Raw genomic sequence first — 27,766 nt, 5'->3', positions numbered from 1 at the left:
CTAAGCAGAAGTAGGGGATTATGGTATATGTAGTTTACCAACTATAAAACTTAAAAAGCTTAAAAAATGAATGCCTTTAAAAAAAATAACCTTGGGTATGTCCTTTTTATAACATCCGTGTCTCTAAAAAGAAACAGCCCCCCCAGTCGAAGTCACACCGTAATGAAAAAGAAACTGTGCGTGCGTGTTGGGGGGATTCTTTTTGGTTTTAAGCGCAGATGCGCCTTACGTGTCTTTGGGATATGTCGTTTTTTCCCCGTGAGCAGCAATACTTCCAGAGCAGAGCGGCGCGGTGCGAAAGAACTCCATTTCCCAGCAGGCCCAGAGCGGAAGTCCCTTCCCCTCCCCCTAGCGCCTGGGAACCACAACATGGCGGACGTTGCATGAAGAATTTAACAACATGAATTTCTGAAAGGGGGAGAAAAAGAGGGGGGGGGAAGAAGCCGTTTTTTATTTTATTTTGTTTATTTTTTATTTTTATTTTTTTTCCCGGGGGTGGGAAGGGGGGGAACCATTCATTCCAGATCCTGTACTCCTCTCCGACCGCGTATCTCCGGCGCTGACCCAGTTACCAATATTAATCACACCGTCGTTATCGACAGGATCGCTGGGTTTTTTTTTTGGGGGGGGTGGGGGGGTTGGTTTAAAAAATATTTAGCAAAGCCCCTAACTAGTCCTGCATTGAAGAAAAAAACAACAACTAAATGGACAGCTGGATCAAGCCAAACAAGGGTTTTAACTGTAATATTTCCACGAAAACAACAGCCACGACGGTTAACTGTCTTTTTTCCTCTCATGTGCACGTCTGAAACGCGGACTTTTATTTGAGGACCGAGGACTTGGGCAGCGGGGTCTTCTCGTCTCCGGGACCCGAGGGTTGACGCCGGCCGCTGGTCGGGGGGAGCAGCGCCTGGTTGTAGCGTCGACGTCCCGGGCGAGGAAGGAGGGGGGCACGGGGGCGAGGGAGGGGGGCAGATCCGGCGGCTCCACGACCGCGATGGGAGTCCAGGGGTTTCAGGAGTACTTGGAGAAGAGGTGCCCGGGGGCGGCGGTGCCCGTGGATTTGCTGAAACTCGCCCGCACCGCCGCCCGGCAGCAGCCCCTACACTACCCGCACCCGGCCTCGCTGGGCGCGCCGGCCGCTCACCCGCCTCCGCCGGCCCGCATCCTGATCGACGCGGACTCCGGGCTGCAGCGCCTGTACGGCGGCTACCAGACGGACTGGGTGTGCGGCGGCGAGTGGAACGCCATGCTGGGCTACCTGGCGGCCCTGTCCCAGGCCTGCCTCTACCAGGGCGGCCTGGAGCTGGTGGTCATCTTCAACGGCACCCTGGGCAAGGACCGCTGGCCGGAGTGGGCGCGCCGGGCCCAGGGGCAGCGCCAGACCGCCCAGCTCATCGTCAACCACGTCGCCAGCAAGGGCACCCCGCCGCCCCGCGCCTGGTTCCTGCCGCCGGCCTGCCTCAGCCACTGCATCCGCCTGGCCATGCTGCGCTACCGAGTGCGGGTGAGTGCCGGGGCCGGGCCGGGCCGCGGGGTCGGACTGACGGTACCGGGAGGAGCGGCGGGAGGGGACCGGCCTGCTGGCGGCCCCGGGAGTCCCGACAGTCGTGCTGGTTCTTGGGGGGGGGGCGTTGGCGATCGTCTCTTGGCTGGGGGGGCGCGGGAGGTAATTCGTGTCGTTAAGCGAGTGACATCGCCGGTGGCGTTAATGGCATCTGTTCCGTAGGGGGACTCGCACCCGACACGGTGCCCGAATTTGCTGCTTTGGATCCACTCGGGTTTCCCGTTTTTTTTGTTACGAACCGAACCGGCCCGGCCCGACAGATTCAGGTGTGGACCGCCCGAGTCGGGGGTCGCGGTAATGGGCTCGTAAAAGCAGTCGACACCCGCCCTCCCGATAATCGACCGGTCGATGAATCGATTAGTCGGTTCGCTCCCTCCTCCTCCTCCCATATTCGGCCTCGGGTTTGCTTGCGGTGGGAGGAGCTGTCGAGCGGCTGCGCGGTTTTATCCGTGTCGGTCGTCAGGAGTGGACGAGAGCAAGTCCGAGGAGCGTCTGGCGGGGCGGGTTTCTGTGCTGGAGGGGTAGTTGATCGGCTCGGGGGGTAATCGTACAGCTCCCCCCAGCCCTGCCTGTAACGGGGAGCTTCGCACCGAGGGATCTGGGAGCCACACTTGATCCGTCCCGTCCTCTGAGCCCCAGGTGGAAAAATGCGACTGAGACGTGTTGGGGTTTTTTTTTTTCCCCGCTGTGGAAATGTCGCCCGCATGAGGCGGTTTCCTCCAATGTCCGACGCTGAGTGCCCGACTCGTGCATTTATGACATCAGGATCACCATGGCTTGGTTTCTGCAGCTCTGAGCTCTATGGGCTCCTCAAAACCATCCTCCAGAAGTTGCTATATGTCTGAAACTCTGCAGCCAGACTGCTGGGTCACGCCAGACCCCGGCTGCCTATCACCCCTGCACTCGAACGTCTTCACTGCTTGCCTGTGGAGTCTCGTACTCCATACAAGATCCTGTCCCTGACTTTGAAGACTCTTTGAGTAGATTGGGCTTTGTCACACAGCTCTGGGCTCCTGCGTGTTTACAGTCTGCCCTGCAGGCGCCGGTCAGCCGAGGTTGGCGTCTGCCCATCGTACCCGGGGCTAAATCTCGGACGACCGGTGGCCTCCCAGCTCCTGCGTTGTGAAACGCCCCTTTCTCCGACTTCTCAAGACCAGAGTTCTTTGACTCTTCTGTAAACTTAACTTTTTACTAGGGTTTATGTCTCTTTGCCCTGCAGTTTGTCCTTTATGTCCATGTTTTAGCTTTATTTATTGTTTTGTATGTTTCATTTCTTCTTTATTTTTAGCATCCTAGGGTTTGAAACAGTGCTTTATTAATAATTTATTATAATACTGGGACTGTAGCTCCTACTGTAACAGGACTGTTCTACTGTACTGGGACTGTAGCCCCTATTGTAACAGGACTGTTCTACTGTACTGGGACTGTAGCTCCTACTGTAACAGGACTGTTCTACTGTACTGGGACTGTAGCTCCTATTGTAACAGGACTGTTCTACTGTACTGGGACTGTAGCTCCTATTGTAACAGGACTGTTCCACTGTACTGGGACTGTAGCTCCTATTGTAACAGGACTGTTCTACTGCACTGGGACTGTAGCTCCTATTGTAACAGGACTGTTCTACTGTACTGGGACTGTAGCCTCTATTGTAACAGACTGTTCTACTGTACTGGGACTGTAGCTCCTATTGTAACAGGACTGTTCTACTGTACTGGGACTGTAGCTCCTACTGTAACAGGACTGTTCTACTGTACTGGGACTGTAGCTCCTATTGTAACAGGACTGTTCTACTGTACTGGGACTGTAGCTCCTAGTGTAACGGGACTGTTCTACTGTACTGGGACTGTAGCTCCTACTGTAACGGGACTGTTCTACTGTACTGGGACTGTAGCTCCTACAGTAACAGGACTGTTCTACTGTACTGGGACTGTAGCTCCTAGTGTAACGGGACTGTTCTACTGTACTGGGACTGTAGCCCCTATTGTAACGGGACTGTTCTACTGTACTGGGACTGTAGCCCCTATTGTAACGGGACTGTTCTACTGTACTGGGACTGTAGCCCCTATTGTAACGGGACTGTTCTACTGTACTGGGACTGTAGCTCCTAGTGTAACGGGACTGTTCTACTGTACTGGGACTGTAGCCCCTATTGTAACAGGACTGTTCTACTGTACTGGGACTGTAGCCCCTATTGTAACAGGATGTTCTACTGTACTGGGACTGTAGCCCCTATTGTAACAGGACTGTTCCACTGTACTGGGACTGTAGCCCCTACTGTAACAGGGCCGTTCTCTCTCCCACCCTGTTGTTCCCAGGTGGTGCAGACGCTGGAGGATCACCACCAGGAGGTGATCAGCCTGTACCGCGACTGCGGCTTCCAGGGCCTGATTGCCCACGACTCGGAGTACGCCCTCTGCAACATCCCGGCCTACTTCAGCTCCCACGCCCTCAAGCTCAGCTGGAATGGCAAGAACCTGACCACTAACCAGTACCTGCTGCCCGAGGTGGCCCGGCAGCTGGGCCTGAAGCCCGTGCACTTCCCTGCCTTCGCCGCCCTGCTGGGTGAGGGGGGGCGTGTGAGGCGGGGGGGCTGTTTTGATGAGGTGACAGGTGGGGGTGTGTGTGGGAGGTGTATTTTGAGCAGGTGATAGGTGGGGGGGTGTATTTTGAGCAGGTGATAGGTGGGGGGGTGTATTTTGAGCAGGTGATAGGTGGGGGGGTGTATTTTCAGCAGGTGGTAGGTGGGGGGGTGTATTTTGAGCAGGTGGTAGGTGGGGGGGTGTATTTTCAGCAGGTGGTAGGTGGGGGTGGTGTATTTTGAGCAGGTGGTAGGTGGGGGTGGTGTATTTTGAGCAGGTGGTAGGTGGGGGGGTGTATTTTGAGCAGGTGGTAGGTGGGGGGGGGTGTATTTTGAGCAGGTGGGGGGGGTGTATTTTGAGCAGGTGGTAGGTGGGGGGTGTATTTTGAGCAGGTGGTAGGTGGGGGGGTGTATTTTGAGCAGGTGGTAGGTGGGGGGGTGTATTTTCAGCAGGTGGTAGGTGGGGGTGGTGTATTTTGAGCAGGTGGTAGGTGGGGGGGTGTATTTTCAGCAGGTGGTAGGTGGGGGTGGTGTATTTTGAGCAGGTGGTAGGTGGGGGTGGTGTATTTTGAGCAGGTGGTAGGTGGGGGGGTGTATTTTGAGCAGGTGGTAGGTGGGGGGGGGTGTATTTTGAGCAGGTGGTAGGTGGGGGGGGTGTATTTTGAGCAGGTGGTAGGTGGGGGGGTGTATTTTGAGCAGGTGGTGTGGGGGGGTGTATTTTGAGCAGGTGGTAGGTGGGGGGGGTGTATTTTGAGCAGGTGGTAGGTGGGGGGTGTATTTTGAGCAGGTGGTAGGTGGGGGGTGTATTTTGAGCAGGTGGTAGGTGGGGGGGTGTATTTTGAGCAGGTGGTAGGTGGGGGGGTGTATTTTGAGCAGGTGGTAGGTGTGGGGGGGTGTATTTTGAGCAGGTGGGGGGGGGTGTATTTTGAGCAGGTGGTAGGTGGGGGGTGTATTTTGAGCAGGTGGTGTGGGGGGGTGTATTTTGAGCAGGTGGTAGGTGGGGGGTGTATTTTGAGCAGGTGGTAGGTGGGGGTGGAGGGGGTGTGGGCAGGGGTTGGGAGAGGTGAGGGAGTAGCAAGGTGGGGGGCAGGCAGGGCTGGAGAAATCGCGATGCGGGTACGAGCGGCGGGAAGGTGGAGGATGGTAGGGGATAGTGACTGGAGTGGGAGACAGGGATGAGTCTCACACACACCTGACTGTGCTTCTGTCTCCCTGCGGTGCCTTCCTGTCTGTCAGGGAACCACATTCTGCCTGACGAGGACCTGGCTGCCTTTCACTGGAGCCTGCTGGGCCCAGAGCACCCACTGGCCTCCCTCAAGGTACGGACCCGCGCCCCCCCCTCTCTCACGGCCGCTCCGCTGACGTCACTGCGTACTTGAAGTCTCCCGACAAGTCGCGGCTCGTATCTCTCATTGGCCCGGAATGATCCCACTGCTGCCACCAAGGCGCACTCAGCCAATCACACGCTGCCATGTGGGGAATCCTGCCTCGAGCAGGCGTGTGCGCTGCCTCAGGCTCGTGAATTCTGGGTCCCGGTGCCTCTCTGCTCTCTCCCCTTCTTTCCTCCCCCATTAGGATTGGGAGCAGCTCTGATTCTGGCTGGTGTGGGAATTCTGGAATTAAGATGTGTTATTTTAGGGAGGTTTGTCTAATCCAGGGGTTCTTAACCTGTACAGCAGCTGCACCCCTTTGGGTCTGAAAATGTCTTCTCAGACGTCTTATCAAGACCCGTTGATGAAACCTAAACCTAAGACGCATCATAACTTTAGAATGAGAGAGAGAGAATTATTTATTAGCATTTCACGGTAAAATTAAGAACACGTGAAAAAATACTTCATTTTTGATGTGTAGCTTAAAACAACAAAGTCTGATGACCCAAAGTAGTTGTACTCGCATGCACATGCTTAGTCTGTGTTCTCAGTGTTTCAGCTGTTCAAAACGTCTGGCTTATGTCTCGCACCCCAAGTTAGGAACTGCTGGTCTAATCCCAGAGTATGTGTCCCAGAGCAGCAGAAGGTGCACCTCTGTCTCTGCGTCTCCCCTCTGGCAGTAGGGAGATCAGCTCTGCTTGCGGCGGGAATTGGGGCAGGTCGTGTTTGAGCACCGTGGCTCCGGAGTCTTCTGGAGCTCCTCGCAGCGTTCCACCAGATATCAAACGGTTCTGTCTGAGCAGACGAGCCTCGGTTTCACATTGAATTCCCAGTCAAGGAGGGGAAGTGGTTGAAGAGGCCCTCTGTGTTCTGCTTGACAACAAGCGGTGTTCTGCGCGGAGTTTGTGCTGTTTGTTTTAGACCCGGTCGTTGTGCCGCGCGCGCCGGGAAGGCTGGGGAGGCTCCAGTGTGCTGTAACCTCCAGGAATAAACCCGAGCGGTTTTCCCTGCCCCCCAGGTGCGCGCTCACCAGCTGGTGCTGCCCCCCTGCGAGGTGGTCATCAAGGCCGTGTCCGAGTACGTCAGCTCCATCAAGGACCTCAGCAACCTGGACGCTGTGGCTAGAGACGTCTTCAAGCAGTCGCAGGTGACGTCTCCCAGATCGTGCAGATCGCAGTGTCTTTTGTCCTCCTGTCTCTCCGGGGGGGGTCCAGCTGCCCCATGAGCTACAGGGCCTGAAGGGGTTTTTACCCAAGGACGCTGGGGGGGTAGATGGGGGCGGCGATGACACGCGAGTTTCAGCACAGCGCTGGCACAGATGAATGAAACTCTTCCTAACGGGCTGCCGAGAGCCCGGGTGCCTGTGCCTGGTGAGTTCGGAGGAGCGAGCCGGTGTCACCGGTGGGGCCGCGGGGTGTGGCGGTCTGGGGCCGCCGGTTCGACCCCCTGACCTGCGGGGTGCCGGCTGTATTAACCCCTCGCTCTCTCTCTCGCAGTCTCGGATGGAGGACAAGGTGGAGCGCTTCAAGAAAGCAGTGGAGTATTTCTCCGCAGCCAGTAAGCCCCGACCCCTGGCCATGGGACCGTCGCCCTATCTCAGTGAGTGCAGTAGCAGTCCTCTGATCTCTCTCTCTCTCTCCTCCCTCCTTCCTCTTCTCTCTCCTCTCACTCCCCCTCCTTTCTCTCTCTCCTCCCTCCTTCCTCTTCTCTCTCCTCTCACTCCCCCTCCTTTCTCTCTCTCCTCCCTCCTTCCTCTTCTCTCTCCTCCCTCCTTCCTCATCTCTCTTCTTTCACTCCCCCTCCTTTCTCTCTCTCTCCTCCCTCGTTCCTCTTCTCTCTCCTCCTTCGTTCCTCTTCTCTCTCCTCTCACTCCCCTTCCTTCCTCATCTCTCTCCTCCCTCCTTCCTCATCTCTCTCCTCTCACTCCCCCTTCTTCCTCACTCCTCCCTCCTTCCTCATCTCTCTCCTCTCACTCCCCCTCCTTTCTCTCTCTCTCCTCCCTCATTCTCCCTATTTCTTTCTCTGGAGAGGACCTCGTTATACACTGGTGATATATCACCTGCCTCCCCTTGCCTATCTCCCTCCAGTTCCAAGCTTTGGGCCAGGGCAGTATGGAGGTCCTCCAGGCCCACACAGCCACATGGGGGCGCTGCAGCCAGGCAAACCACTGGTGAGTCCACATAATCACATAGGCCTGTTACAACAGGGGCTACAGTCCCAGTACAGCAGAACAGTCCTGTTACAATAGGGGCTACAGTCCCAGTACAGTAGAACAGTCCTGTAACAATAGGGGCTACAGTCCCAGTACAGTAGAACAGTCCTGTTACAGTAGGAGCTACAGTCCCAGTACAGACGAACAGTCCTGTTACAATAGGAGCTACAGTCCCAGTACAGTAGAAGAGTCTGTTACAGTAAGGGGCTCAGAAGTATTGTAGTGTGCTGTGCATATTTAAAATGTGTTAATGTCTCTCCATCTCTTCCTGGCTGCTCTCTGTTGTCCGTCCCTTCCCCTCAGTATCCCCCTCAGGTGACAGGGAAGCCAGCCTATCCCAGCGGCTCTTACCCTGGCGGCTCCGGCCCTGGCCCCGCCCTCCTGTTCCAGGCCCCGCCCCCCATGCAGGACTGCAACGACTCGCTGGCGAAGGCCGCCTTCTCCGATTGGTCAGCTCCCTACGACGGCTCCTCCGGGGGCGGCCCCCAGGGCCACGGCCCCCGACATCCCAACCACCACGTGCCGGCTCCTCCCGGCCCCCCCTCTGCCCCCGGCTCCTCTCCCTCCTCCTCCTCCGACGGGGAGGAGCAGAACGAAGCCAGCGCCAAGTAAGAGTCCTCCCTTCTCCCGTCTCCTTCCTTCCCGGACCGCGGGACCGCCGTGGCCGAGCCGCACCGCTGACCTGTGGTCTCCTGTTTTCCCGTTTCCCTCTCTCAGCCACGTTCCGGACAAGTCGCGCCCCAAGGGAGGATGGGAGGAGGGGGGGAAAGGGGACGGAGGAGGGGGCGGAGTTGGCGACGGTCTCCAGGGAAACGGAAGCTCACATATCCCGTCCCTCCTCTCCATGGCAACGCGGACTCACATGGACATCACCACGCCCCCTCTGCCCCAGGTTGTCGCTGAGGTGCTTCGGGTTGCAGAACACCGACACCGCCGGGGTCTGATGTACCCCTACATCTACCACATACTGACCAAGGTACTGTACCCCTACATCTACCACATACTGACCAAGGTACTGTACCCCTACATCTACCACACACTGACCCAGCGACTGACTGTACCCCTACATCTACCACATACTGACCAAGGTACTGTACCCCTACATCTACCCCACACTGACCAAGGTACTGTACCCCTACATCTACCACACACTGACCCAGCGACTGTACCCCTACATCTACCACACACTGACCAAGGTACTGTACCCCTACATCTACCCCACACTGACCAAGGTACTGTACCCCTACATCTACCCCACACTGACCAAGGTACTGTACCCCTACATCCACCACACACTGAGCCAGTGAGTGACTGTACCCCTACATCTACCCCACACTGACCAAGGTACTGTACCCCTACATCTACCACATACTGACCAAGGTACTGTACCCCTACATCCACCACACACTGAGCCAGTGAGTGACTGTACCCCTACATCTACCACATACTGACCAAGGTACTGTACCCCTACATCTACCCCACACTGACCAAGGTACTGTACCCCTACATCTACCACATACTGACCAAGGTACTGTACCCCTACATCTACCACATACTGACCCAGTGAGTGACTGTACCCCTACATCCACCACACACTGACCAAGGTACTGTACCCCTACATCTACCACACACTGACCAAGGTACTGTACCCCTACATCTACCACACACTGACCCAGCGACTGACTGTACCCCTACATCTACCCCACACTGACCCGGGGACTGACTGTACCCCAAGTCGTCCCGAATCGCTGAGACGCCCTGAGGTGTGCCCGTGCTCCAGTGACGCCCCGCGCCCCTGCCCTCTGCCTCTCTCAGGGGGAGATGAAGATCCCGGTGTGCATCGAGGACGAGTGCAACCCCGACCTGCCGCCCGCCGCGCTGCTGTTCCGCTCGGCGCGCCAGTACGCCTACGGCGTGCTCTTCAGTCTGGCCGAGACCCAGCGCCGGCTGGAGAGGCTGGCCCTGCGGAAGAGGGTCCCCCTGGAGGGTACGGTCCGCCCTGCACACATTGTACCCATCGGTCATGCTAATAAAGCACCTTGAATTGATTAATTGAATTGAATTGATTACCCCACCCTCCCCCTGTTTCTGTGCACGGTGTGATTACCCCACCCTCCCCCTGTTTCTGTGCACGGTGTGATTACCCCACCCTCCCCCTGTTTCTGTGCACGGTGTGATTACCCCACGCTCCCCCTGTTTCTGTGCACGGTGTGATTACCCCCCTCTCTCTCTCAATTCAGTTCAAGGTGCTTTATTAGCATGACCGATGGGTACAATCAGTGTTGCCAAAGCAAATGAAAGTAATGATAACTCTCTCTGTCCAGTGTGATTACCTGCGTCTCTCTCTGTGCAGTGTGATGACCCCTGTCTCTCTCTCTCTGTGCAGTGTGATTACCCCCGTCTCTCTCTCTCTGCAATGTGATTACCCCTGTCTCACTCTCTCTGTTCACGGTGTGATTACCCCCGTCTCTCTCTGTCTCTGAGCAGTGTGATTACCCCCGTCTCTCTCTGTCTCTGAGCAGTGTGATTACCCCCGTCTCTCTCTCTGAGCAGTGTGATTACCCCCGTCTCTCTCTCTGAGCAGTGTGATTACCCCCGTCTCTCTCTCTGTGCAGTGTGATGACCCCCGTCTCTCTCTCTGTGCAGTGTGATGACCCCCGTCTCTCTCTCTGTGCAGTGTGATGACCCCCGTCTCTCTCTCTCTGTGCAGTGTGATGACCCCCGTCTCTCTCTCTGTGCAGTGTGATGACCCCCGTCTCTCTCTGTGCAGTGTGATTACCCCCGTCTCTCTCTGTGCAGTGTGATGACCCCTGTCTCTCTCTCTGTGCAGTGTGATGACCCCTGTCTCACTCTCTCTGTGCAGTGTGATTACCCCCGTCTCTCTCTGTCTCTGAGCAGTGTGATTACCCCCGTCTCTCTCTCTGTCCAGTGTGATTACCCCCGTCTCTCTCTCTGTGCAGTGTGATGACCCCCGTCTCACTCTCTCTGTGCAGTGTAATGACCCCCGTCTCTCTCTCTGTGCAGTGTGATGACCCCCGTCTCTCTCTCTGTGCAGTGTGATGACCCCCGTCTCTCTCTCTCTGTGCAGTGTGATGACCCCCGTCTCACTCTCTCTGTGCAGTGTGATGACCCCCGTCTCACTCTCTCTGTGCAGTGTGATGACCCCTGTCTCACTCTCTCTGTGCAGTGTGATGACCCCTGTCTCACTCTCTCTGTGCAGTGTGATGACCCCTGTCTCACTCTCTCTGTGCAGTGTGATTACCCCTGTCTCTCTCTCTGTGCAGTGTGATGACCCCCGTCTCTCTCTCTCTGTGCAGTGTGATGACCCCCGTCTCTCTCTCTCTGTGCAGTGTGATGACCCCTGTCTCTCTCTCTGTGCAGTGTGATGACCCCCGTCTCTCTCTCTGTGCAGTGTGATGACCCCCGTCTCTCTCTCTCTGTGCAGTGTGATGACCCCCGTCTCTCTCTCTCTGTGCAGTGTGATGACCCCCGTCTCTCTCTCTCTGTGCAGTGTGATGACCCCTGTCTCACTCTCTCTGTGCAGTGTGATGACCCCTGTCTCACTCTCTCTGTGCAGTGTGATGACCCCTGTCTCACTCTCTCTGTGCAGTGTGATTACCCCTGTCTCTCTCTCTGTGCAGTGTGATGACCCCCGTCTCTCTCTCTCTGTGCAGTGTGATGACCCCCGTCTCTCTCTCTGTGCAGTGTGATGACCCCTGTCTCTCTCTGTGCAGTGTGATGACCCCCGTCTCTCTCTCTCTGTGCAGTGTGATGACCCCCGTCTCTCTCTGTCTCTGCCCCTCAGTGCCCCCTGTGATTGTGAAGGAGTGGTCTGCTAGTAAGGTGAAGTCGGCCCTGACCCCAGAGCTGGTTCCGGCGCTGGCGTTCCGGGAGTGGACCTGCCCCAACCTGCGCCGCCTGTGGCTGGGCCGCGCCGTGGAGGACAAGAACCGGCGCATGCGGGCCTTCCTGGCCTGCATGCGCTCCGACACCCCCGGCATGCTGAACCCAGCCAACGTGCCCACCCACCTGCTGCTGATGTGCTGCGTGCTGAGGTACAGCGGGGGGGTGGAGGGAGGGAGATGAGGGGGGTGTGTGTGCGGGGGATTCGGGTATATGGGGGGGGGTGATCAGGGGTATGTGGGGGGGGAGATGAGGGGTATGTGGGGGGGGGAGATGAGGGGTATGTGGGGGGGGGAGGGAGCAGGGGTATGTGGGGGGGGGAGATGAGGGGTATGTGGGGGGGGGAGGGAGCAGGGGTATATTGGGGGGGTGAGGGGTATGTGGTGGGGGGAGGGAGCAGGGGTATATGGGGGGGGAGATGAGGGGTAGGGAGCAGGGGTATATTGGGGGGGGTGAGGGGTAGGGAGCAGGGGTATATTGGGGGGGGTGAGGGGTAGGGAGCAGGGGTATATTGGGGGGGGTGAGGGGTAGGGAGCAGGGGTATATTGGGGGGGGTGAGGGGTAGGGAGCAGGGGTATATTGGGGGGGTGAGGGGTATATGGGGGGGAAGTTAGGAGAAAGCAATGGTATGTGGGGGTATCGGGGGGGACTAGTGGTATGTGTGGGGGGAGGAGAGAGCAGGGCTGTGTGTGGGGGGGGGGGAGCAGGGGTATATCAGAGGGGAGAGGGGCATGTGAGGGGGGCGTTTCAGACAGGAGACAGAGCAGGGACAGGTGGATTGCTGTCTGAGCCGGCTGCGTGTCTGTGTGCAGGTATATGATGCAGTGGCCGGGCGGCCGCATTCTGCAGCGCCACGAGCTGGACGCCTTCCTGGCCCAGTCTGTGTCCAGTCAGCTGTACGAGCCCGACCAGCTGCAGGAGCTCAAGGTCAGGGAGGAAAGACTCTCCTCCTCGCCCATGCCTCTCGCTTGCTAGCTCTGTGGTGAGCCCACGGCACTGAGTACCAACTGTCCGTCTTCCTCAGGTGGACAAGCTGGACTCCCGCGGCATCCAGCTGGCTGCTCTGTTCATGTGTGGGGTGGACACGGCGCTGTTTGTGAATGACGCCTGCGGACAGCCCATCCCCTGGGACCACTGCTGCCCCTGGGGCTACTTCGATGGCAAGCTCTTCCAGAGCAAGCTGGCCCGGGCAACCAGGGAGAGAGGAGCCCTCCTGGACATGTGTGAGGGGCAGGTGAGAGAGAGGAGCACTCCTGGACAGGTGTGAGGGGCAGGTGAGAGAGAGGAGCCCTCCTGGACAGGTGTGAGGGGCAGGTGAGAGAGAGGGGAGCCCTCCTGGACAGGTGTGAGGGGCAGGTGAGAGAGAGGGGAGCCCTCCTGGACAGGTGTGAGGAGATCCTTGCTAGATAGGTGTGGGAGAGAGGGTTAGAGAAAGGGGATCTGTGCTGGACAGGTGAGAGAGAGTGCTGGACAGGTAACCCAGCTGGACAGGTTAAAGAGGGTTAAAGAAGCCTGTCAGACAGGTGTAACAGGTGAACTCCCTCTGTCCACAGGAGGAGCAGGTGTCCCGTGTGGAGAAGATGAGACAGGCCATCCTGGAGGGCATCAGCCTGAACCGCCAACCCCCTCCTCCGCCCCCGCTGCCCCCCCCACCCTTCATGCCCCCCATGGTGCCTCCCTTTTACCCCGTGCCCCTGTACCCGCGCCCCCTGGGGGCCCTGCCCCCCCACGGCCAGCACCGGGCTCGGGCCTTCCCAGGTGAGCCACAGCCGCACGGCGAGAGGACGGAGCCTCGGGAGGCAGCAGGGAAGTCCGGGGACTCACGGGGTGTGTCTCTCTCTCTCTCTCTCTCTCTCTCTCTCTCTCTCAGGAATCCAGGCCATCCCGTCCCACGGAGGGAAGCTGGAGATCGCGGGCATGGTGGTGGGCCAGTGGGCCGGGAACAAGCCGGTCCGCGGCCGGGGGGGCTTCAACGTGCAGGTGGTGTCGGTGGGCGGCGGAGGAAGAGGGTAGGCATCGCGCAGGGCCTGACATAGATGCCGCCGCCGGAAGGCTCTCTTGCGCCGCGGGGCACCGACCCATCCCGTCAAGTTTTCTTCTGGAGCGGGGCGGCGCAGAGACCCCGGGTTCGATTCCGGACCTGGGGTGCTGTCTGTGTGGAGTTTGCATGTTCAACCCCCCCTACATACTTGTAGGTGAATTGGCTTCAGGAAAAATCAGGCCAAGTGGGAGTGTGTGTGTGTGTCCTGTGATGGGCTGGCGTCCCGTCCAGGACGTACCCTGCCTTCAGCCCATTGCTTGCTGGGATAGGCTCCTACTGCTTGGCGACCCCGAATTGGAAGAGGCGGTCAGAGAAGATGCGATGGTGGGAGAGAGTGTGTGGTGATTTTAGGATGACACGAGACTTTCCAGTGGGAGCTCCACGTGTCTGTGTTGCACATCCGTTGGTGCAGTTTACTCTGCTGTTGTCTGATCTGTTTACAAATCCTTGACTCATTCTTCCTCTCTTTCTCCTCTGCCTCCTACCTCCCTCTCCCTCTCTCTGTCCTTGTGCGTTTCACAGGAGGGGGAGAGATCTGTCGATAAGAGGAAGAGGAGGAAAAAAACCGATGACAAGCAGACCGCAGGTATTGATTTATTGTTGTCAGGGGACCGGGCTTCAGTTATGTTAATCTGGAACAGGCCGTTAAGGAATGGATTTGAGTGGTTTGAACTACTGGGCTACTGGTCCGTCCTGCTCAGGGTATGAGTAGATTGTAATGGACTGGACTGGTCAGTCCTGCTCAGGGTTAGAGTACGTTGGACTGGACTGGTCAGTCCTGCTCAGGGTTAGAGTAGATTGTAATGGACTGGACTGGTCAGTTCTGCTCAGGGTTAGAGTACGTTGGACTGGACTGGTCAGTCCTGCTCAGGGTTAGAGTAGATTGGACTGGTCAGTTCTGATCAGGGTAGGAGTACATTGTAATGGACTGGACTGGTCAGTCCTGATCAGGGTAGGAGTAGATTGTAATGGACTGGACTGGTCAGTCCTGCTCAGGGTAGGAGTAGATTGTAATGGACTGGACTGGTCAGTCCTGATCAGGGTAGGAGAAGATTGTAATGGACTGGACTGGTCAGTCCTGCTCAGGGTTAGAGTACGTTGGACTGGACTGGTCAGTCCTGCTCAGGGTAGGAGTACATTGTAATGGACTGGACTGGTCAGTCCTGATCAGGGTAGGAGTAGATTGTAATGGACTGGACTGGTCAGTCCTGCTCAGCGTTAGAGTAGATTGTAATGGACTGGACTGGTCAGTTCTGATCAGGGTAGGAGTAGATTGTATTGGACTGGACTGGTCAGTCCTGATCAGGGTAGGAGTAGATTGTATTGGACTGGACTGGTCAGTCCTGATCAGGGTAGGAGTAGATTGTAATGGACTGGACTGGTCAGTCCTGATCAGGGTAGGAGAAGATTGTAATGGACTGGACTGGTCAGTCCTGATCAGGGTAGGAGAAGATTGTAATGGACTGGACTGGTCAGTCCTGCTCAGCGTTAGAGTAGATTGTAATGGACTGGACTGGTCAGTCCTGATCAGGGTAGGGGTAGATTGTAATGGACTGGACTGGTCAGTCCTGATCAGGGTAGGAGAAGATTGTAATGGACTGGACTGGTCAGTCCTGATCAGGGTTAGAGTACGTTGGACTGGACTGGTCAGTCCTGCTCAGGGTTAGAGTAGATTGGACTGGTCAGTTCTGATCAGGGTAGGAGTAGATTGTAATGGACTGGACTGGTCAGTCCTGCTCAGCGTTAGAGTAGATTGTAATGGACTGGACTGGTCAGTTCTGATCAGGGTAGGAGTAGATTGTAATGGACTGGACTGGTCAGTCCTGCTCAGCGTTAGAGTAGATTGTAATGGACTGGACTGGTCAGTTCTGATCAGGGTAGGAGTAGATTGTAATGGACTGGACTGGTCAGTCCTGCTCAGCGTTAGAGTAGATTGTAATGGACTGGACTGGTCAGTCCTGCTCAGGGTTAGAGTACGTTGGACTGGACTGGTCAGTCCTGCTCAGGGTTAGAGTAGATTGTAATGGACTGGACTGGTCAGTTCTGCTCAGGGTTAGAGTACGTTGGACTGGACTGGTCAGTCCTGCTCAGGGTTAGAGTAGATTGGACTGGTCAGTTCTGATCAGGGTAGGAGTACATTGTAATGGACTGGACTGGTCAGTCCTGATCAGGGTAGGAGTAGATTGTAATGGACTGGACTGGTCAGTCCTGCTCAGGGTAGGAGTAGATTGTAATGGACTGGACTGGTCAGTCCTGATCAGGGTAGGAGAAGATTGTAATGGACTGGACTGGTCAGTCCTGCTCAGGGTTAGAGTACGTTGGACTGGACTGGTCAGTCCTGCTCAGGGTTAGAGTAGATTGTAATGGACTGGACTGGTCAGTCCTGATCAGGGTAGGAGAAGATTGTAATGGACTGGACTGGTCAGTCCTGCTCAGGGTTAGAGTACGTTGGACTGGACTGGTCAGTCCTGCTCAGGGTTAGAGTAGATTGGACTGGTCAGTTCTGATCAGGGTAGGAGTAGATTGTAATGGACTAGACTGGTCAGTCCTGCTCAGCGTTAGAGTAGATTGTAATGGACTGGACTGGTCAGTTCTGATCAGGGTAGGAGTAGATTGTAATGGACTGGACTGGTCAGTCCTGATCAGGGTAGGGGTAGATTGTAATGGACTGGACTGGTCAGTCCTGCTCAGGGTTAGAGTAGATTGGCCTGGTCAGTCCTGATCAGGGAAGGAGAAGATTGTAATGGACTGGACTCTGTACCCCTTTCTTGGGTCTGTGTGCTGCTCGCTCGGAGGAGATGTGGGACTTAAGTAACATCTCAGATCACAGCTGAAGTTGAAAATAGACGAGAACTTTCATTCCTTCATGGGTGCGGCATCTCATAATGTAATGAATCTCACACCTCTCCCCCCCCCCCCCCAGGTGGGTTCCACAAGCCCCTCCTCCAACGGAGCCCCCAAACAGGCTGAAGATTCCAAGGTGCGGGCCCTCATCGGGGGGGGCGCCCCACACCTGAATGGCAGCTCCCCGGCTCCCGCTAGCGGCCAGGCGCCGGATCCGCAGCCTGCCCCCACTCAGGCCCAGCCTGTCCAGTGTGCCTTACCCAGCAGAGACAGCCAGTCGGGGGCCAGGGTCCCCTCCGGTAGTGAAGCCGACGACCCCTGTTGCCCTGACGACTGCACGGACGGAGCCGCGGCTGCTCTGCAGAAAGAGGAGTAACCATCCCACATTGCACTGGGGGGAGGGTAGAGGGTGTGATGGGTGGGGGCAGAGGGAGGCGAGAGATGGGAGGAGCAAGTGCAACAGGGATGATGTATTACTGAGAAGACGCAGAGCTGGGAGGTGAGCAGGCTGTCAGAGGGGAGACAGGGGAAGGAGTTTCTCTCCTGGTTTCCCCTGTCCTCGCTCTTCCTGACCCACAGCACAGTGCTGGACCCCAGTAGCTGAGCGCTTTCTGTCTCTGCCTCCCCCACCCCCCTCCTCTCTCTCTCTCCCTCTCGCTTTCACTCCCCCCTGTTGAAGAGGCTGAATGGAGCAGACTGACCCAGAATGTGAACCCCAACACCAGAGACCCACCACTGACCCCCTGTTCACCCCTCCCCCCAAGGTCAGACAGGCCCACACACAAGCACTAGCTGGGTGGACAGTGGAGACGTTGCTGTGGTAGACAGACGCACAGACCCTCCCCTGCCCCCAGAAGACACCAGACACACACACGCACAGCGTCCCCCGTTCCAGTCTTCTCCAGGCTCTAGGGTCGCACGCACAGAAGAAACGGACTAAAGGCCTTGAAAAAGACAAGCACCCGTGTTATCTGAAAGCGACTAGTTCCTTAACAGAGTGGTAAATCACTCATGGCTTTTTTTAAAGACAGAACAGATCACTGATGAGTGGATTGATCATTCAAATAGGAGGGGACTTTTCTCAAATCTTGGCTCTCTCTTTTTCTAGACCTCGAGGAGCTGAAGTCCCCTTTGTTCATCTCAGTCCAGCATCTCTGACCAAGCACATCAGCTCAGCTTAAACCCCCCTCCTCTGCTTCAGTTCTCTCTCCTCAAGCTTGGGGTGGAAAGCAAAGAGGATTTCTGCTTTTTATAGAGAAGGAACTTTTATTCTATTTCAGAACTGTGTTTTTGTACAACAGTTAGAAAATCCTTAGATATGTTTTATGGAGGACCTAACGCTATCCAGTGTCCTACTGCTTACTGCAGAGCCCAGCCATACTGAAGTGAGCAACACCTGAGACAAAGACAGTGCAGTGGCAACACAATGCCCAGCTCAAAACAGAGCACACCCTAACACAGCAGTACCGAATCTGGTACACCTAGACCTTGTTCTCCATGTAGAGTCTGTTGCAGATGCTCTTGTGCTTAGTGCCGATTTGTCTGTCACGCACGTGTTTGTGCAGGAAAGCTGGGTGAGGTGTTCGCAGAAAGGGCAAGATCGCTTAGTTTGGCATGGCAGGGCTCTGTAAGTATTTCTGATTTTGGGAGACTCAATACTGAAACACCTCAGCTGTCCGCGGGCGTGTTCAGGGGAGTTGTTTTCAGCTGTGTGGGTACGGACTTGTGTACGCGTGCGTGTTCACACAGAATGGAGGAGGCTTCACTGTAACGCACCCGCCCTGCCAGAATTGTGGTTTGCGACCGCAGCGCGCGTGAAAATCGAACCCCGTTCCACTCGGGAGCGATGGCTTTGCTTTCTGCCCGCTGAGCCGCGGTGTCGAAGTCCAGGTTGCACTCGTCCTTGTAGATCTCCCATCTGTCTGTGTCTTTGTGGGCGACACTACAGCAGTGCACCCTGGGATCGCTCTGTGCCGCGTCGCGCCGCCTCCCGGCGTGTTTCTGCCAAGAAGCGAGCTGGTCGGTGTGGGCGAGTGTTCGGTGGGCAGCCCTGACGGGGGCTGTCCTGCACCCCCCCTGCCTCCCCTTCTTCCTGGGCGCCATGTCATTCACTTCCGGGGCACGCTGCATAGCCTTATGGGAGCTGAGGCTGCTGTTCCTCCCCCCAGTCTGCTTGTGGCGATTAGGGGTCACGATGAGAGTAGGCAGTCTCCTTCGATCTGTGCGTTTTCCCTCCCTGCACCGGCCGAGAGCGCTGTGCTGGGCTCTTTTTAACGTGACGCTAGAAAACAAAACCCAGAGCAGCCAGCAAACGGTTAGTGATCCTGGGTCACTTGGGAGTGGATTCTGGACGGAGTGGTTGGTGGTATTGGGGAAGGGGGGGCGTAGCGCTGTTGAGTTTCAGATACACTTAGTGGGGCCGTTGGGTCAGGGGTAAAGGCCAAAAACGCACAGATCTGTGGGGACTGGCCAGTGGAATAGAGACCAAGGGAGGCCTCCCGGGGGCAGTCGGAGTGTGGTGTGACTGCCCGGCCTGGGGTAATGGGTCACCCACAGCCCTACAGCCTCCCAGCAGGCCTCCCTAAATCACCAGCCCCCCCGAGAACCAGCAGCCACTGGTCCAGGTCATCCGGCAGCGAGATCGGTTGAGCAGAAGCAACCTCAAGGGACTGGTGTGCCCCTCGGGTTCGTCTGGGCCCCAGCTTCCTGCTCGTGGGGGCAGGGGTCAGTCCCAGAGACCCTCTCTCCAGTCAGTGGTTGTACAGGTCACCCTCAAACCAGGTCTTTCTACAACTGCTGTTATTCACACTGTCTCCGATACTTCTTCTTGAAGAGAGGAGTTCAGTGTGCAGGGTGGAGGACTAACTCTGCTGTGCCACTAGGTGGCGCTCCTCCACATGCATCCCTCAAGCGGATGTGCATAGCAAAGTCCCTCCCTGCTGACTTCCAGGGCCAGGGCAGGGCATTCCCGACGGGATGGTCCCGAATTGGGGAATACTGTTGAATCGTCACAAGCGTCTGATTTAAGGGTGACCTGTTACCCTGGCTGGGCAGTCACACCAGCAGCAGAGGGGGTCCAGCCCGCGTTAGATCAGGTGGGCTGTAGCACAGACCGCTATGCCTCCCCTCCCTGAAGAGCCTCTGGTCAGCTGTTTCCCAGTGCTTCAGCACGGTTCTGCCCACATGGGTGCACCCTGACCTTTCCGTATATAGAAAGGACTGACAATCAGACAGTCATGTGTCGCAGCTGACTGCGCAGTGACTATAGCGCCGCCCTGGTGGCTGAGGACAGCTCCTGCAGCGCATGGCAAAATCCCCGTTTCACCGAGACGACGTAATGTGTGCAGAGGCGCACGACAATTTTAGATTCGAAACGCCACCGTTTCCAACACGCAGTTCCCTCCTCTGAAAAATTGGAGAGAACACTTCATTTTTATCCTTCATTCAACTTTTTGAGAGCAAAAAGAAAGAGACTCGTTCTCTAGGCACTGCTGAAGAGGGGGAGGATGTATCTGGACGTGCATGTCTCGACCGGGAATATTTTTTCGCAAAAGGGATCCGGTTAGAGTTTAGCAAGAGTCTGTAATCATTCCCACTTCAGCTGGGAAAATGGAAATGCAGGCTCCCTCCCCACTCAGCAGTGCAGCAGATTTGAAGCGTCTTGAAAGTTGCGTCCATGTTTCTACAGACTAGATGCGGTACGAAACACAGTGAACCAGTCAGAATAAAAACTGTGGCAACACACGCACAAGCAAAATAGCAGAACTAAGGCTCAGGCCGTCCCAGTGAAATAGGGGTGTACTGGTTGCTTCTAATTATCCGGGTGTACCGTTCAAACTGTGCTTCGTGGAGCAGTGAATTTTGTGAGGTATCTTAAGTGGGACCATTTGTATCATTTTCCTGTCGCCAACGTCACTGGTGCCCAGTAGGAGGCGCCGCTTCGGCTCGGCCTGACCAGTGTGCGCACCGGCGGTGCGTACAGGAAGTGAGGTCATCCTCGCGGAGAGAGGGCGGGACCGGCTGCCGGAGGGCTGTCGCGCTGTGCCGCGGCAGGACTGGCCCTCTGGGTCTCGGAGACTCTCCGAGGCCGCGCGCGCCTCCTGGAGGGCAGCAGGGACGATGGCGCCCCCTGTTGAGCATGGCTCCTCCCTTGTGGGAGCAGAGCGCCGCGGCTCCACAGCGCGCAGCTGAACTGGTACACCAGTGTCTGGGTTGAAAGGCGAGTCCTGCCCCCTGTCGGGGTGATCATCTAGGGATCCTCTGGCCAGGCCATGACAGGGAATTGGGACTAAATGAGTAATCTCCTCTTACACCCTCGGGGTGAGGTGGCCCTCCCCCACCGTGCATCAGAAATCCGCCACGGAGTCTGGGGTTGGGCTGGCCGAGGGTCCAGCTCGGGCCTTCATCCAGCTCTCGCTGCGTTTCGGACGCCTTCCATCACACTCTGCCTCGGCCTCGGTCCCCTCCTCCCCCGTCCCCGTCCCCGTCCCCGTCCCCGTCCCTGTCCCCGTCCCTGTCCGACGGGGAGATCCCACTCTCCCTCGGCCTCGGTCCCCTCCTCCCCTGTCCCTGTCCCCATCCCTGTCCGACGGGGAGATCCCACTCTCCCTCGGCCTCGGTCCCCTCCTCCCCTGTCCCTGTCCCCATCCCTGTCCGACGGGGAGATCCCACTCTCCCTCGGCCTCGGTCCCCTCCTCCCCTGTCCCTGTCCCCGTCCCTGTCCCTCTCCGACGGGGAGATCCCACTCTCCCTCGGCCTCGGTCCCCTCCTCCCCTGTCCCTGTCCCTCTCCGACGGGGAGATCCCACTCTCCCTCGGCCTCGGTCCCCTCCTCCCCCGTCCCTGTCCCCGTCCCTCTCCGACGGGGAGATCCCACTCTCCCTCGGCCTCGGTCCCCTCCTCCCCTGTCCCTGTCCCTCTCCGACGGGGAGATCCCACTCTCCCTGCGCTTCCCTCCCTGGAGCGATCCGCACCCGGGATACTAATGAGCAGAGGGGGAAACAAAAAAAAGTTTAGAAAATTCACCCTTTTTCCAAGCACCTTATTCGAATGTCCTGAGATTTTCAGATAAAATATATTATTTAAAAATATATATGAATTTACGTGCCAGATGATCTTTATAAAATTTAGTCCGAATCCTTTGTATGCGTATGTTAATATTTTAATATTTTCCTTTTTATCCTGGCCCAGGTTTAATTGTGCGATTTTTGATCACGTCGCCAAATTCACAGACCTGTAGCTCCTGTAAGCCCTCCGGCACGCGTTTGACCCGAACCGTGACCATAGCCAAACCTTTATCCTGCATTGACGAGACTGCTGCGCTGGCTCTCTATCCTACCGCGCTCGCGAAGAAGAGACGTGATTCTCCAGCGACCGAAACAGAACAGCTGTCGCTGCCCGGACGCAACAGCTGCGTGACCTTTGACCGATCGGGCGAGAGCCAATCGGATTCTTCTCCTGGCTCCCCCCGCCCGACTCTCCGGACGGGCGAACTCGATTAGAGATTTGTTGCATGGTCAGCCGATCAGATTGGTTGATTATTTTTTATCATGGATTTTTTTTTTTCCCAGAACGGTTAATGGACACAAGCTAGCTCTTTCCAACACATGCCAGTTCCTGGAGAGCATCGGCTGAATAGATACTTCATTCACAAGGAAAGGCCCAAACGTGATGTGGTACCAAGGGGCAGGATGGCACCCGAATCGGACTTGAGGTGCCACGATGCGATAGTTTGGCTTGAAAAATGGTGTCTTAATGTTTGGCACCATTACTTCAATCAAGATGGCAGCTGTCCTCCAAGAGGCTGTGGCTGCATGCAGAGTGGGGGTGGGGTTATGCAAATCCCTGAGGTGCTCTCTGGGAGCTGGTATGGGGTTTCCCAGCAGGAAGGAGGTGGCAGTAAGCCAGCCTTCATGTTGTTCCACATGACCCGTCTACTGGTGTCGCCAGGCACAACGTGTAGATCCTTCGCATTGTGAAGACTCCTGCGGCGTTAACGCCAGCACGGAGTCGTATGTAATGTATATTTGTTTTTGCGTTTTAGTGAACGTCTTACCGCAGGCACACTGTATAGAGGTAGTTTGATGTCCGCTGCACCGTTCCCGTGATGTGAACGCGGCCCCCGACTCCCCAGCACTCGCACGGGACAGCGCCAGGGCGCCTGGGAAGACCTCTCTTGTCCCTGTGTGCGCCTGGCATGTCACGCACACAGAGGACGCTTCTGCTCCACGTGAGCATGCCTGTCATCTCTCCTCCTGTCCCCCGTCTCCACACAGGCCTCCCGGCTGCTGGCCCCGGGTCCGAGGGCTCACACTCAGTGACACACTCGTAGACTGACACTGTAGCACGCGGACACGTTCATGGACAACCTGATTCACACTCATGGACTGCCACCATGACAGTGACGCACGCTCATTCCGACTGACTGTAACAGACTGACACACACACACACACTCAGAATTAATGGACACAATCGTAAACTGACGCACTGTAACAGACTGACACACACACTCGTAAACTGGTCGACACTGTGACAGGCTGACTCACACTCGGACTGACAGACACCGTGACAGACTCGTAAGCTGATTGACACTGTGACAGGCTGACTCACACTCGGACTGATAGACACACTTACAGACTGACACACACACACACACACGCTCGTTAGCCGATTGACTCACTGACTCACCGATTCCCTGGAAGACTGACTCACAGACCGTCTCCAGCTGTCCCACACGGAGCAACACGCTCAGCACCCCCTGGTGTTCTTTAGGGACATTTCCATTTTTCAACTCATACTCCCCCCCAAGTCGTCGTAAAACGATTTTAAATGTCTTCTTCCCGTTTTCCTCCTTCGCTCTTTCCGAACGCGTCTTCTGGCCATCTCACCTGCTGGAAGCCGGTCGGAAGAGCCCCGATTTCCGCCCTGCCCCCCTGAATCACTCGCCGTTCCCTCCAGAGACGCGTCCCTCTCCCCACCTCCACTCTCACTCTGGGCCGCTTTCCCGTTTCTCAGCGTTTTTCGCTTTTTGTTCACATTGTTTTGTGATCGTAGGAATCCAGTTTAACAAAAAGACGTCGCAAAAAATAAAATAAAATAAAAATTAAAAACAAGTTTGTAATATTTTCGAATAATCTTACCGACACCCCGTTTTCCTCTTTCCCCAGTTCGTCCTTCCTAGATCCCCGACTCTTCCCAACCAGCGCCTCTCCTCAAACCATATTGATGATGATATTTTTAAGCTAACTCTTTTATTAATCCGTTTAGCTGTCAGGTATTTCCTAGTGAGGTTAATGAAAAGACAGTAATGAATAAAATCGGAAACTTTAGTTTCAATTACTATCTTGACACAAGCCGCGTTTTAATTTTTTAAATTGTTGCTACTTCTGCTACTACTACTAATTTTTCACAGTTTTATCTGAAACAATAAGTTTTTGAACTGTAGCTTAGAATTGAGCCCTGCTTGTAATCCACAGAAGTATATATATATAGTAAAGTCAAAAAAATTAAGTATATATCCATTGACAAGTTTCTCTGAAGTTCTTGGTCGTGTTATTATAATGGTTGCCCTTGTTTAATGCCGTCAGTAACTTTCCCCTCCCTCTAGTGGTATAAAAACTATTCCAGGCTCGTTTCCCCTGGCAAAAATCCTTCTACCTAAACACACAATCACAGCATCAGCACAGACTCCATCTAGACCTTTTATCGATGTAAGTTTGGAAAGGTTTTTTGGGAAAAACAATTCTTGTTTTTCTTGTGTGTCTCTTGGTGAATAAAGAGATGTGATCGATTGTATTCTGGAATTAGTTTTATTTCTTATTTTATTGTTCTTAAAAAAAAAAGGAGGGAATCGGATTGTCTAAAGAATGGTTTTATTTGTCTGTTTTATTGGAACAAAAAATGGAAAAAAAAACCCAAGATTTTAAAACAAAGCCAGAGTTTTGCCGTTTTGTTTCTACTGTTGGAAAGTAACTTACAGTGCTTAAAATAAAATCTATTCTTTTAGTAAAACCCATGTTTCTCTCTTTCTGTCCCTGTCTGCATTAGGGGGACACAGCTCCAGTCCTGGGGGGCTGCTCTGTCTCCAGGTTTTTGCTCTCTCTTGCTCCGACTTCACTGGACCCATTTAACACTTTTCAAGGGCTTCCAGGTGATGGTGATCTAAAGAGACCTGGAAAACCGGGACTGGATTGTGGTGCTCCAGGACTGGAGTTCCCACCTGTGCTCTTCTTTCGCTGTTAGTGTCCATCCAGTATGGCCAGGAGATCCGCAGTCCAGCGGGTCTTACAGATCACCCTTGACGCATCTCTGAGAAGAGGTTTTGTCTTGACCCTGCTAGGAGGTCATGTGTGTGATGGAGTGGCGAGGTGAGGGGTTCCTGGAATTGGAATCCTGGTGCTCTTGAGCTCTAGTACAATGGCTGGCTGTTCCTGACTTATGTGACTCAGTGTGATGGAATCGGCGGCTGACCTGCTGGACTGTGGTTCTGCAGGAGCAGGCTGGGCTGCTCTGTGTCTGTCTTTCTCTCCCTGTCTCTCTCTCTGTGCCCGTCTGTAGCCAAAGACTGAATGAGCTGTCTGTCTCTCTCTCTCTGTAGCCAGAGACTGAACGAGCTGTCTGTCTCTCTCTCTCTGTAGCCAGAGGCTGAACGCGCTGTCTGTCTCTCTCTGTAGCCAGAGGCTGAACGCGCTGTCTGTCTCTCTCTCTCTGTAGCCAGAGACTGAACGCGCTGTCTCTCTCTCTCTGTATCCAGAGGCTGAACGCGCTGTCTGTCTCTCTCTCTCTGTATCCAGAGGCTGAACGCGCTGTCTGTCTCTTGCTCTCTACCCATTATCGTCTTTCTCTGGCCTCTCTGTGAACTGCAGCTCTTTGATGGTTTATGGGGGGGGGACCCTGGTCCCTGAGATGGCAGATTCCCACTGGACCTCCATCATTGGTCCAGGGGGTAGGGCTGTGGGGTCAGTCTGAGCTCTTGCGCTCGGTTTTACCCCACTGGAAGCCAGCTGCTCAGATCGAGGACATCGTGCTGCTTGGGATCATGGGAAAGATCAGACAGGCCGTGCCTGCTCTGCACACTGACCCCACTGGCCCATCTAATTCGCCTTTCTTGTGCTGCTGTACTCGGGGATGTTTATAGAGTGAGAGGGCTCTCGCTGCTTAAACAGGGGTATTATCTGCGCGACGCAGAACAGCGCCGTTCACACGCAGACAAGAACGTCCCCACCGGACAGCAGCGGCACAGGACACGCTGCTCAAGGCTCACTCCTGGGGTGGGAAGTCTCCAGTGCCCTTGCCAAGACTGCGCCCCCTGGTGGGTAATGGCACCTACAGAGACATGCTCCCCAGAGCCCCGCGGGCGGTTCGGTACCAGAACCCTGCTGTCCACAAGTGCCTGGAAGAGGAGGGTCCTCCCGATTCCCCCACTAGGGGGCGCAGGTGTGGGGGGGCATGGGGACCGGGACTGGGGAACCACTGCTGTAAATGATGGAGATGAATGCTGGTGAAAACGGTGCTCCCGAGACACAGAAAATACAGAAGAGGAGGAGGTGCACAGCTACACATCCAAAAGGGTACTCGGGCTCCGGAAATAAAGCTGGAGGAGTCGCGTCTCTGAATCTGTATGGATCTGGCTGGTCGCAAAACATTCCGAAGCCATGATAGTGTTTCTGGGAGACTTCAACTTTCCCCCTATAGACTGTGAAAAGTCCCTAGAGGAACGTCAGCCGCCACAAGTGCAGTATACTGTACGTGGTTAATGTCTTTCATTAATGGAACAAGTAATAGGTTTATTCCAGGCTGAAAAAAGAAGAAAGAAAACAACGTTTCAGCCGTGGAGCCTTCTTCGGGTGTGAGAGAGACAAGGCAGTAAGCAAAGTTAATGTAGCGGGAGACTAAAGGCTGGGAGAGAGGAGGGGCGGGAGCAGGGGACAGAAATCAAGAGGTGTGAAGTCAGGAGAGGTGTAGAGAGGTGTGAAATGAAACTTCCAATGAATGGAGAAAATTATTTAAAAGAAGAGTAGTCTGTCGTTAAGAGAAGGGGGAAGGTGTGATCCTAGTTGCAGGATAAGTTAGGTTTCGGTAGTCTTTCTGATGTATGCGTTCTGAAAACCGTCCTTGAGAACACAGACGGAGAGATTAGAGTGGTCGTGGCCGTCTAATCAGAGAGGTGAAATGAGAAACAGTGGGCTTGGAGAGATCTTTAATCTGCACAGCCCTGACGTTCTCTGAAGCGGTCTCCGAGTCCCGGAGACTACAGAAACCAAAATTATCCTGCAGCTAGGATCACACCTTCCCCCTTCTCTTAACGACAGACTACTTTTCTTCTAGATTCTCTGCTCATTGAAGGTTTCATTTCACACCTCTCTAAACCTATCCTGATTGGCCTGTCTGTCCCCTGCTCCCGCCTCTCGCTCCTCCTCTCTCCAGCCTTTGTTCTCCTGCCACATTCCCTTTGCTTACTGTCCTGTCTTTCTCACACCTGAAGAAGGCTCCACGGCCAAAATGTTGTGTTTCCTCTCTTCTCTTTTCAGCCTGGAAAAAACTTTGACTTGTTCCTTTGCAGCCTGTGCGTGCTGCCACAGCTGCCCACCTGAACTATTAAAACTTCATGTCTTTCATTCATGATTCCGTGATTGATGAACCGAGAGCTCTGCAGATGGGGAAACCAGAGGCCACACGATGCTGGGAAGCAGGGCAGCCCAGCTAGAGGCGCTGTTTGTGCACCAGCACTTTTCAAAAGCTCTTGGTGGTCTGTCTCATGTGTCCACATCTACTGCATATCCATCTACATATAGTTTTATTATTTTGGTCCTTAATGCTATAGGCAGATACTTTTATATTGATGTACTATGGACTGCCACTATAAAATGAGCACACCTCTAAGGATACTGGGAAGGCTTTCTGAAGACATTGTCCATCTCCTCAGTGACAGAGGCCAGCCTGACTCCACAGGGGACACAAGGCCAGGCTGACCCGTTGCTCAGGACTGCTTGTGTCCGTTGAATGCTGGCGGGTGTTTTCTAACTGTGACCAATAAGGAGACAAACTCTGAACAAGTATCTGACCAGTGTCAGAAAGCAAGAGGAAACAGACCCTGATGCAGCTCAGGCTCAGTGACCACAGCCTGGCCATAGAGACTGGACACAGGCAGCCCTGGCTGCCCAGAGAGGACAGGCTCAGTGACCACAGCCTGGCCGTAGAGACTGGACACAGGCAGCCCTGCCTGTCCAGAGAGGACAGACTCAGTGACCAC

At 55.2% G+C, this 27,766-nt stretch overlaps 1 protein-coding gene across 1 annotated transcript; it reads left to right on the top strand.

Moving 5' to 3' along the window:
- The first annotated feature begins 342 nt into the window (after positions 1–342).
- Positions 343–24,525, top strand: fam120c (family with sequence similarity 120 member C). Its single transcript, XM_069183515.1, has 16 exons — positions 343–1,507; positions 3,883–4,129; positions 5,382–5,464; positions 6,534–6,662; positions 7,012–7,114; positions 7,603–7,685; positions 8,031–8,335; positions 8,445–8,703; positions 9,543–9,714; positions 11,533–11,782; positions 12,443–12,557; positions 12,655–12,864; positions 13,184–13,388; positions 13,501–13,639; positions 14,194–14,257; positions 16,595–24,525. Exons 1-16 carry the CDS (start codon positions 998–1,000, stop codon positions 16,889–16,891), a joined length of 3,171 nt encoding a protein of 1,056 aa, XP_069039616.1. The 5' UTR covers positions 343–997; the 3' UTR covers positions 16,892–24,525.
- The last annotated feature ends 3,241 nt before the right edge of the window (positions 24,526–27,766 follow it).

The sequence above is a fragment of the Lepisosteus oculatus genome, chromosome 2 (genome assembly GCF_040954835.1).
Source record: "Lepisosteus oculatus isolate fLepOcu1 chromosome 2, fLepOcu1.hap2, whole genome shotgun sequence".
Classification (NCBI taxonomy): domain Eukaryota; kingdom Metazoa; phylum Chordata; class Actinopteri; order Semionotiformes; family Lepisosteidae; genus Lepisosteus; species Lepisosteus oculatus.
The sequence above is the reverse complement of the archived record's forward strand: the minus strand, read 5'-3'. Positions and strand labels throughout refer to the sequence as shown.

Excerpts from the sequence above, each read along its gene's own strand:
- fam120c (XM_069183515.1), top strand. The coding sequence starts at position 998 with ATGGGAGTCCAGGGGTTTCAGGAGTACTTGGAGAAGAGGTGCCCGGGG. Across the intron at positions 6,663-7,011 it reads ACGTCTTCAAGCAGTCGCAG|TCTCGGATGGAGGACAAGGT; the intron begins GTGACGTCTCCC and ends TCTCTCTCGCAG. Across the intron at positions 12,558-12,654 it reads ACCAGCTGCAGGAGCTCAAG|GTGGACAAGCTGGACTCCCG; the intron begins GTCAGGGAGGAA and ends CGTCTTCCTCAG.